At 34.6% G+C, this 11,782-nt stretch overlaps 1 protein-coding gene across 1 annotated transcript in view; it reads right to left on the bottom strand.

The window, feature by feature from the left end:
* The window catches only part of LOC120768586 (UPF0047 protein YjbQ-like), a 36,032-nt gene extending 24,787 nt beyond the window's left edge, over positions 1-11,245 (bottom strand). Inside the window, exons 1-2 of the mRNA XM_040095345.1 lie at positions 10,672-11,245; positions 6,327-7,299 (exon numbers count right to left, since the gene is read on the bottom strand). Of these exons, the coding sequence (XP_039951279.1) occupies positions 6,327-6,525 (199 nt within the window). The 5' untranslated portion in view covers positions 6,526-7,299; positions 10,672-11,245. The remainder of the gene's footprint in view (positions 1-6,326; positions 7,300-10,671) is intronic.
* Between the last annotated feature and the right edge of the window lie 537 nt (positions 11,246-11,782).

Here is an 11,782-nt window from a genome sequence, read left to right on the forward strand (position 1 = left end):
TAGACAACGAAAGATACTCAAGTTAGAAATTCTATGACTGAGTCAGAACTAAAGGCTTGGACAGCATTCGTGTCTGTGATGCAGAATTTTCTAGGAAATAAAAAATCTGAAAATTATATTGAACTTGTAGAAGACCTTCTGCTACAATTAAAAAATATGGGATGCAATATGAGTATAAAACTCCACTTCCTCCATAGTCACCTAGAGAGGTTTCTGGAAAATTTAGGAGATATGAGCGAAGAGCAGGGAGAGCGTATGCATCAAGACTTACGCGTCATGGAAGAGCGCTATCAGGGTTTCTGGGAAACAAATATGATGTCTGACTATTGTTGGTCTCTAATACGTCATTTTCCAAAGTCTACACATCGGAGAAGAGCTTTAAAACGAAGTTTTTTAGAACTTAATGATTAATTATGTTTCCTAATAAAATTTTTCTTAATAAATTCATGTTTTTTTCTGTGTAATACCTGCATAGCTGAAACTCTGAAACTAGAGCTGATAAAAATATTTAAATTATATTTTTGGAAATAGCATATTATATGTAGTCAGCAACAGCTAAAATTTCTTCGGCAACAAATGTACTGTAAACTAGTGTTATCATTATTATTTGCTTTTAAAACATGAGCAAAAGTAAATTTTTTTTAAGTTTCAGCTGTAATTTTAGAATCTTCTTGTTGATGACGTTTATTGATTTTCTTCCCGAAGCCTACAGGACCTTCTACCTTTTGGGCTAGACCATCACCTTTTTTGTGGCCGATTGTGTTAGCTCGTAGTTTTTGTAATTCTTTGGCAACAAGGCCTCCTCGATAGTTGGCTGGATGTGCTTCGCCACAGTTACAGCAATTAGGCTGCTGCTTCTCTGATTCCGAACATTCAGATGTCTTATTACCGACGCACTTAACGCATCTTGGTTGTTTGCCACAATAGTTTTGTGTGTGGCCAAATGACTGGCAATGTTTGCATTGTGGTTTCATCTTAGGCAGTTTTACCGATTCAATAGAAACTATTGAATTTAATATAGTTTTGGTTTCGTAAATCTTTTTTATGTTCTCCATGGGATCGAATGTTACCAAAAACATGTCGAGGGAAGTTTTAGTTTTCCACTGAAGACAATTGACAGCACTCAGCGCATTTAATCCTTGCTTTTTTAAGTCATCAATAATCGATTTTGGATCATAAGAATTGTGGAAATTTTTTACAATAACTCTAACTGGCCTAATTTCTACTCGAAAGTGCTTTTGATATGCATCTGTAGTCCTCTATGGAGAAAGTATTTACTTTGTATATTCCATTATTTAAGAGTTTAACGGTAAAATTGTTTTTTGCCTCCGATTTTGCAATAGCATATAGTTGCTGATAATTACTGCCGTTGGCATCTCCAGACACCATAATTGGTGGAGGCCGCGAACTATTTTTTGGGGTAATCGGTTTTGATATGGCTTTATCTTCTTTTTCCGGAAGATCAGGAGAATACTCCGCTTTTCGTTTTTTTCTGGCCTTTTTTTTTAGAATCCATTCCGTTTCTCTAGCTAGTTCTTCTTCATCCGTTGAGAATTCAACCTTATTTTCCAAATTCGGAATATTCTTTGCATCAGTTGACTTGAGCTTTATATTTTCGGCTTTTAAAGAATTGACTTCCAGTGAGAGTTTTTTTTTACACATTTGTTCTCTTTCCTCTAGCTTTTTTGATAACTCTTCGATTGTGACATCTTTTTTGGCAGTTTTAGTTAATTTACCCCCTACTGGAGGTGGGGTCTTGATAATTGGCATAATTGATTTTAATATTTGCTTACAATTACATTCATATAAATAAATGAAAATGTAAACATAAAATAAACAATACTTGGCAACCATATAACTCAGTTGCCTTGTGAATAATTATTGATCTAAATTTTTGGTATACTTTTAGGCTAAGGTAATAAAAGTAATTGTTTGTGGCGCCAAAAGTCTCCAAAACAGCTGATATTTTTCTCCTCTGTGTCCGATAAAAAGTGATACCGGCGAAATAGCAAACCTTCCAATCAAAACCAATCAGTGGTTGCAAGTCGCTGCTTTTGCACTCCACTACACCTGAACACCACGCCTTGGACTCTTCGGATTGATGAACAGATTTTGCCAATTTTCTGCTTTTCTCCACCGAAATTATTTAATTTTTTTAGCACGCACAATTACTCACTCTTTTAACAAGCAGAGTTGCCATTCGGTGGTCACAATGTCATTTTTATTTTGTAATTACAACAATAAATAAAATAGATTTAGGAACACACCTACATATAGGGCCACAAACGATGTTCAAATGTTGAGAAAATCGAGGCGAATTGTTTTTGAAGACTTACATGATCTAGGAGTGTACGTAAGTGCCATAAATCTCCAAAAAAATAACTCAAAAACACTTTTAAATAAAATTTTATGAGTCAGAAACTTTTTTACCCATTTGGTTTACCAAATTCCCAGGACCCGCTCCTAGAAATCAAAATCTGATTAAGATCAGTTACTAGCTGAGTTAACAGCAGCGCACCAATCGTTTTCTTCTTTTAACAATTTGGCGCCAATTCGGGGCACCAAGTGTAGTCAGGTTTCTTCTCCACCTGATCTCTGCAACAGACTGGAGGTATTTCTCTGCTTCCCCCGGCGTGTACTGCGTCGAAAACTTTCAGAACTGGAGTATTTTCATCCCTTTCGGACTACATGACCTAGCCAGCACAGCCGCTGTCTCTTAATTATCTGCACTAAGTCACTGTCGTCGTATATCTCATATAGCTCATCGTTCTATCGAGTGCGATATTCGCCGTGGCCAACAACGCAAACATATAACTTTCGCAGAACCTTTCTCTCGAAAACTCATAGCGTCGACTCATCAGAAGTTGTGTCATGGTTTTTAAAAATTATGAATTCGATTCAATTGTATTTCGCATATATTAATATTGTTTCAAATAGCAATTAACCGTCTGAAGAACAAAAAGCGGCGGGGCCGATGGATTGCCGACCGAGCTATTCAAATGCGGCGGCGAAGAACTGATAAGGAGAATGCACCAGCTTCTTTGTAGAATATGTTCGGACGAAGCATGCCCGACGATGTGTGCTCTGTCCAATCCGCAAAAAAGGGACCCCACAATCGCCGCCAACTACAGTGGGATAATCCTCCACAACATCGCACATAAGGTCCTATCGAGCGTATTGTGTGAAAGATTAAAGCCCAACGTCAACTGATTGGACCATATCAATGTGGCTTCAGGCCGGGAAAATCAACAACTGACCACATTTTCGCCAAGCGCCACATCTTAGAAAAGACCGGTGAACAGAGGATGGAGAGGTGGTGTGTCTCTTCGTCGATTTCAAAGCCGCAAGAAAGGAGCTGCATTTATGCCGCTACGTCTGAATTTGGTATCCCCGCAAAACTAATACGGCTGTGTAAATTGACGATGAGCAATACCAAAAGCTCCGTCAGGTTCGTGAAACACTCATAGTAATTAATTACAGTCTTACCAACTTAGCAAAATATATTTTTTTGAATGTAATTACATTTTCCGGGTACTTTTTTGTCACAATTTATGTATAGCAACTATCTATTTGGAATATTTATATAGCCCAGCATGGTAACTGTTTATGGTGTATTAAGTAGTTTCAATAAGGGAAATTATTTTTATTTTAAAACGTTAAATATTCCATTATATTCTAATATTTTATAAGATTTTCCAAAATATTATAGTTTGAGAAATAATCTTGACTATATTTATTCGAAATCAATGAAAGTGTTACAAACACCCATTCGTTGCAAGAGCTAAAATAGCCTTGCGAGAAATGTTGAGTCTGAATTTAATAATACTACAAATAACAATGCAAAGCGAGATTGTACTAAAACAAAACAAAAACGCAAATCGAAAAGTTAATACATAAAAGACATTTGAAAAGGCCTTGCCATATGCCTTTATCTCTTATACCAAGAGTTGTGCCACAATTCGCTCCACTGCAGCACAGCACAGCACAATCCGTAACCAAGCTTGACCTCAATTTTTGTTTAGTCGGTAGAATTAAAGAGCAAATTAAAAAGGACTAAGCAACAGCAGCAATAACAATTCCATATATGCTGTAGATGAAGACGGGCTGAGAGGGCAAAACTTGAAATAATATCGAAGCAACACGAAGGGCACGGGATGATAGACAACATATGAAAACCTCAATTTCATTCACTGCCGCGACCGAGTCGCACCGAATGGTTTTGGATTGAGTTGCGGAGCAAGTGTAATGAGCAAATAACATACATACATACATATAACCACTTACAGTCACAGCAGTGTAAAACTATAACTAAATAGTATGTGAGGGCATAAATTTAGGGGAAAGCGTCTGCTCATAAGAACGAATATGTCAACACCGAAACAATCACAATCGATTAATAGAAACGGCGCTAAATTTCATATGTACATATGTACGTACACACATATATATATATACATATGTATGTTATGGACCCAGTGTATTTTATGTACGGACAAATTGGCGGAAAAAAATACGAAATCATATTTCGTATACAACTGAACATGATGACATGACCAAAGTGTATTCAACAAAGTGAAATAAGTATTTGGCATTTAATTTTTCTTTACGCCGATATGATATCTACATATGTATATTGTCATTGATTTTACCCTTACGTTTATCCAAAAATTCAAAATTTGAAATCCAAAAGTAAACTAATTTCAAATGAAAATTCTTACGCCTGAACAAGGTTTACAAAAGGTTCAACTTTATTACGAAAATTCATGTTCTGTAAAGGATGTGTTTGGCGTGCTTCGCTCAACCATCATCCATCTTGAAACCAAGCATTCATTACCGAATAGACCACGTCCAACACGCAGTGAAGAAAATATAGCAACGGTTTGGTGTGGTTTGTGGGCCGGTGGAATAATCGGTCCATATTTCTTCAAAAATGATGCTAGTGAGAACGTAACCGTCAATGGAGACTGTTTTAGTGCTAATGTCGCGACCGTTCCCATTCCCAGTCGTTTCTACGTAACCCGAACGGATCCAAATTTTGTTATCCTGTCAAGGACATCACTTCAAATTCCAAAAAATTTTACGTACAGTTAAAGAAAACCCAATTGTAATCAGTAATGACCTTGCTATTTAAGACGATAAACAGATTAGTGGATGAGCGAAAAATGGTCGTAGAGAATGGATTTTCGTATAGAACGCCAAAAAAGAAGTTGTAGAAGTGTGAGTTCAATAACCAAAGAAAAATCTAAAAACATTTTAACAAGCCTTTGGAGTTTTGGTACACAATTTTAATTTCAATATTTAACGTAAATGCAAACAAAAGGTTCTGGCGCAAGGCAGAGAAGCGCTCAACCCAAAGAATACGGAAAAACTGTTTGTGGAAAATAATATAGACCGGAAATCGTATCTAGCTATTCTACGAAATAATATGAAGTAAAGTGCTCTTAACTCGTTTTTTATTTTATTTTCTTAATGTACATACAAACATATATTTAAGAATACACACAGAATCATATCGTTCCGGTGAATATTTTTGAAGTTACATGGAAATTTGAGGAGGCGTTTCAAAGTGCTTGAAAGTGAAAGGCCGGAGCGACAGCGCCTATCTGGAATTTCTATCCGCTCACAGTTTTGTATTAACTGACGCATTTAGTTCATTGCTGAACCTGGTCAGCCAGCAAAAATCATCCGGTTTCTATAACTAATTCAACTGGTACATAATAGAACTCTACTTAATTTTTTTTTCTCATTTTCCGATTTTTTAGGTTAGTTTAAAAAGTAAATGTCTTTAGAAAGCAATAACAAGGGTCTCCTAGAACATGAAGAGCTGAACGAGAATATCAGTCATTTTTTGGACAACGGTTTTAATTACGAAGACAAATTTCACTATGCAAAATACAAGTTGATATACTTGTCTCCTGATATGGTTAGAGCAATAAGTTAATTTTTGTAAAAAAAAAGACGATGCATGTCACATAAGCTTGAAGAGGCGTTGTTTTTGCGTGTGTACTCCCTTATAAGTAGAACTAGTTTAGTTTATTTGCCACTTGTGAAGTAAATACTTCAACGACAACAAATCAATAAAGTCGGTTTTGGCTTTTAAGGAAACCTCATTACTACAAATCATAAAATGTTTTATTACAATGTTAAAATGGCATATTTATGTATATATGGTAATATTAAAGTATGGTCCGAAGTGTGGTAGCTCATGATAGAAATTCTGTTTAATTTATAATATAATTTTTATATAAAGCACAAGAATATGTATTTCACATTCTGTCTCTTGCAAGAGTCTTTCTTTGAATAGTTAATAAGCGAAATTTACTTACTTTGCACGTGACACAATCCCACTGAAAACTGCCCTAATTCGGGCATCTGTCGGAGTATCTCTTCTGTGACTAAATGAACACCTCGATGCTGTGGTCGTAAATTGATTTTGCGTTGAAACCACGCCGAGCCAATTTGCAGGCCCGAACTACCGCCAACACCGCCACCACCTCCGCCACCACGGTGATTGGACGATGCCATTGTGCTATTGGACGAAGAACTGCGAATGTTGCTATTGCGGCTCGCACTAGTCTTAATGTTGTGGCCGCTTCTGGTGTTGCTAATAGTGTGCTGCTGCTGCTGTTGCGGTATAGTGCTGCTATGACTGCGTCGTCCACTGCGACTGTGTGCACCACCGCCGCCGCCACCACCACTTGCACCACCTGTTCCTGACGCCACACCAGCACCAGTGCCTGCACCACCACCTGATGACGATGGAATCGCCGTTGTTGTCGTCGTTGCCGTTGTTTTAGCAGCAGATGATGCTGCTGCCGCTGCCACTGTTACCACTTTACTCGATCGGCGACCACCTGCTGTCGGGCCTGAAGCAGCAATAATTGCTGGTGATTTTTTGCTTGTATTTTTCGTCGACGTTTTGGCAGTAAAGTCGCTTATAAATTATTACTAATTTTTTCACAACTCGTATACTTTTTTCTATCTTTCTATTAAAATCGCAACCAACCGATAATTTCTTGAATTAGTCGTTGCAATGCAACTAAGCTGACACTACTCGTTATCTGGCTTAAACTTTGAATTGACTGTGCAATTCGCAGAGCGGTTGTAAATTGTTTCCTGTGTATTATTTTCACCCAAATCTATAGCAGTGATGTATACTGCAGCACTCGTGTTTGGGTACACGTGATAGAAATATCTTGTGCTTTCCCGATTTATACTTTTAAAGACACTAAGCCGCACACGTTTCCACTTGAAATTATTGCATTCTGGTTACTACGCTCAAATCTATTGGGAAAGCACCTGAAATTAAAAAGAAATGTCATTCAAACCTTTACTTGTAGAACATACATATGTATGTATGTATAATATAATAAAGCTTTTGCACATATGTAGACGTATGCATAAAAACATATTTATTCCTTTCAAAAAATCCAAACTTGATTTACCCGAATTCTGTTTAAATGAGCACAAATACAAAAAGCAGGCTTAACTTAAAAATTAATTTATAATAAATGTTAACAAATAATTATATTTTATAGATCAACTGAAGCACACCAACTTTAAGTCAAAATACAGTCATTTCTTTTAATTAATCCTATTATGTTCTATAAGGTATCGGTTCACTTTGTAAATGTAATCATAACAGTTCTCACGCCTGACACAGATTTTTTTACTGTACAAACATATATTTTATAAAATATATTTAGTAATAATCAGCTATTATCTTTTATATTAAATCTATTGACGAGGAAGGTAAATCATAAGACCTTTAGAATCCAACTTATTTTATTGATTGAAGTAAATAACTGACTGCTACCAGACATATGTATGTATGTATATATTTTATCAAAAATAAATTGACAAAATTATTAAGACAATACAAGAACAAGAAAAAACATTAACTTCGGTTGCAACGAAACTATAATACCATTCACAAATAAAAAAGTTTCCATAACAAAACTTGATTTTGATCGGTCAGTTAGTTAGACAGCTATGTATGTACATATATGCTGTAATGGTCCGACTTGAACTAGAAAAGGAGGTGTGCAAAATTTCAGATTCATATGTATCTCAAAATCTAAGGAACTAGTGGGTAAATTTTAGAATAGCATTCGCTGAATTCGGGGTCAAAATGGGTATGTATGGTTAGTGGAGGAGAAGACAATATATGACATTAATATACATATAAGTATAGTTGCCACTCACTTATGATTTTTGAGATATTTGCAATTAAAGTTTAAAAATACAACTATTTAAAGTGCGTGTTTCTTTCATTTAAAATGAATTTTACACTTATGTATATTTCCAACTTTTTATATACTACACAACACTTCATTAATTCCTTTCTACACGTTTATTTTATATTAAATAGGAAAGAAAATAACTTTAATTCAATATTTAACTTTTGTTCAATTATTTTTGTTTACAACAAAGGGGTGCATTCTAACAAATAATGACGTTACGTTTTCTACATATTTTACAAAGGAACTAAAACGGTAAAGGAAACAGATAGTATGCCAATGGTAGGAAAAAATTGCACATTATTAGTTTTTCGCGTAGAGTTCTTGTCTACATTGCCTTCGGCCGCGCTTCAAAGCAAATAACCATGGCAGGTCCTACACTGGTCGATCCAACACCGGGATTTATAAAGCGGATGGAATTTTTTTATGAATTTTGGATTTGAACCAAAGTTAAATATTGAATTAAAATTAGTTTTGCACTATTTGCCACAAATGTATAAAAACGAATTAATGAAGTGATAAAATGGATATAGGTAAATGTATAAAAGAAATTATTGAAGTGTTAGTGGATATAAAAGTGAAAAATATATATATAAATCAAAGAAACATGCACATTAAACAGTCTCCGAGGCTTCCTTCAAACTGAATATACCCTGTCCAGGGTATAAAAAAATGTGGAGTCTGATTTTGTTTACTCAATCTCTTTGTGTAGGCGAGGGTTGTATCTATATATCTACTATGTATGTATGTAGGTCGTTGTTATTGTCACTGTAAAAGCTAATTTAGTGATAAATGATTGAGCTCGCATTCAAAATTTTTTTAATTCCGTTGTTGTTGTTGTAAATTATTTAATTAACCCCACTGCCACCAAGAACCGTTTCTCAAATTGCAGCGATAAAAGTGTTTATTTTGTGTTATTTGCACATTCAACGCTAATGCATTTCCAGATAAAAATATTAAATTACACATTAAAGTGAAATAATTGTAAGTTTTCAGCACAATAATATTTTACTTGGAAAGAATGTACCCAATTTAAGTAAACAGAGCTACTTTCGGTGGATGGAAGCAAAAATTCGAACGATATATGACACTCAGCCATTCAGAACAAAACTGAGATTGAATAATTTCTAATTTTTTGTTCTTAATTTAAAATTTATGAATTTAGTGGTTTTTGGGTTGATATACTTCATATGTATGTACAGTGGTGTACACTTAAATAGGAGCGCAGTAGAAGCGAAAATATTAGATGCGCACCTACGTTCCCGCTGTTTATCAATAGATAGCTCCAACAATTAGTGGTGAAAGAATTTAATATATCCAAAATGTGTTAAACTTAGCCTAGACATTTAAAAAGAAACTACGTTTCCACATTAGTAACTTTATTTATATGTCATATATTTTTGATTGTGCGAATATGTACAATTGCTTGTCAAAACCTTCAAATACGGTTAATTCGAGACTTTGCTCGATGAGGATTCAAGTTAAACACAAGAATGGTTCGCTTCAGTTTTGAGAGTGACCCTCCAAACGATTTTAAAGCGACTATATGCCCTGAGAATGATTCAGAATTAAGGAACTGGGGTTCCTTATGACCTTAATATCAAGAGAGATATTGCATCGTCTGATTATTATTTGCTTTCTTCGATGGCACATGGTCTGGCTAAGAAGTCACAAGACCACACTTTTTTGTATAGCATCAAAAGATGAATAATGGTATTCGAGCCTTGCCAGGAAGACTGGAAAAAGTTGTTACTATCGATGGATAATATTTCGAACAATTCATTTCTAATACAGCGAGAACTTCAGGTTCCTAATATAATACCTAATATATAAAAGTTTTTTGCATATTCCCTTTCGTTAATTGATCATTTGCATATTGTTTTGGTAAAATTATGGCTGTGCGCAAAAATATAAAAAACGCATAAAGTACAAGTTGTAAGTTGCAAGTTATTAATTAACGAAAGAGAATATGTAAAAAAAAAAAACGTTATATTATATATTTTAGCTTCTAATGCGCTTTTATATCTGTAAGTTGAATAGGTGAAAGCCCATATGTAGACACTATAGCATTAACTAAAATATGATTGAAGTTTTAAAAATATTAAATTTTCTAGTGTTCGTAATCAAGAGTCATTGCCCTTTTGGCCTTTTTATATTTTAAAGCACAAAAACAACGCAATCAGGGTACATATAAGAACTCATGCTATAATATACATATGTACATATAACGAAGCCTCAGTCACTGTCTGTACTGAAGGAACTTAAATGCAAATTCGTGCCTTATCGCCCTAATTGCCACTTGGTGCTATATTATTTAAGTTATGTAGCCTTTGCTGAAGTACCAACAGACCGGCTCCTTCGAGGAGTTTGAATAAATATCCAAACATATTCGAACATATAGCTAAGCACAAACATACATACTTATACATACTTGCATGGAGTACGGCAGTGACAGCAGGCCAAACACGCCAGTCAAAATGTATAAAAAATCAATTTCTTCAAATGAATGCTTTGAAATCTGTTGTTCCTTGAATTTCCGATTTGAAATTTCGGAAGACAATGAAATAAGATACGTAAATATTCTAAGCATTTTATAAAAAAAAACTTCAATTTATAATTTCACCAGCAAATGGCACATACAAGGCAACAATTGACCATTTTTAATTCACCAAGTATACATAAGTAGCTCATTATAATAATACTATGCTCATAATTCTTTGAATTTTTTTAATTATTGACATAACAGTACTCGGTCACCGCACGCCACGTACACACACCTGTACAATATTCAACATACCGAAATGTAGTCAACGATACTTGCTTCGCGTTTTAAGATTTTTTCGCTAAATTGAAAATAAATCGTTTATAGAACCACTATCAGTCACTTGTACGTAATTTCCTCAAATATGATAATATATTTATTCTTCTTTTAGCAAATCGAGTGGAAAACTAGCACATTAAGATTTTTCTTCTCGACCAAATGACACAGTATTTGACAGTTCTGAAAATTCGCAAATTCTTTTTTACATGTTCTTCTTTATGCTGTTATTTCTTGATACTCGTTGCGGAGAACGTCAACGAGACTGTCCCCAACGTGCGCTTAACCAACGAGTAACTATGGAAATCGCTATAGTTCTGATACAGTGATCTACTAGGAACGTGTACAATTTAAAATGGAAATAATTTGGAATCAGTTTACTAGCACACTGAGCATTACACACATTTTTAAAATGCTTTGCAATAACTAACATTTCTATCAATATACATAGATAATTTTTTAATAAGTTTATTAAACATAACTAAAGAATATCACTGTAGTGGAATTAGTGACTGAATTTAGATTCAATTAATTTTTTATAAACAAAATAGTAGACATTGTGATTATGAATTTTAAATTTTAATCTTTTAATATACAAGTATACGCATGTACTTGTATCTACAAATCAGGATGTCAAGTGTCAAATTAGGAAAGTGTGTCCAAAACAGCTATTTAAAATAAATTATATCTGAATTAGGAAAGAATATGAGATCTTTTAGCATGC

The sequence above is a fragment of the Bactrocera tryoni genome, chromosome 2 (genome assembly GCF_016617805.1).
Source record: "Bactrocera tryoni isolate S06 chromosome 2, CSIRO_BtryS06_freeze2, whole genome shotgun sequence".
Classification (NCBI taxonomy): domain Eukaryota; kingdom Metazoa; phylum Arthropoda; class Insecta; order Diptera; family Tephritidae; genus Bactrocera; species Bactrocera tryoni.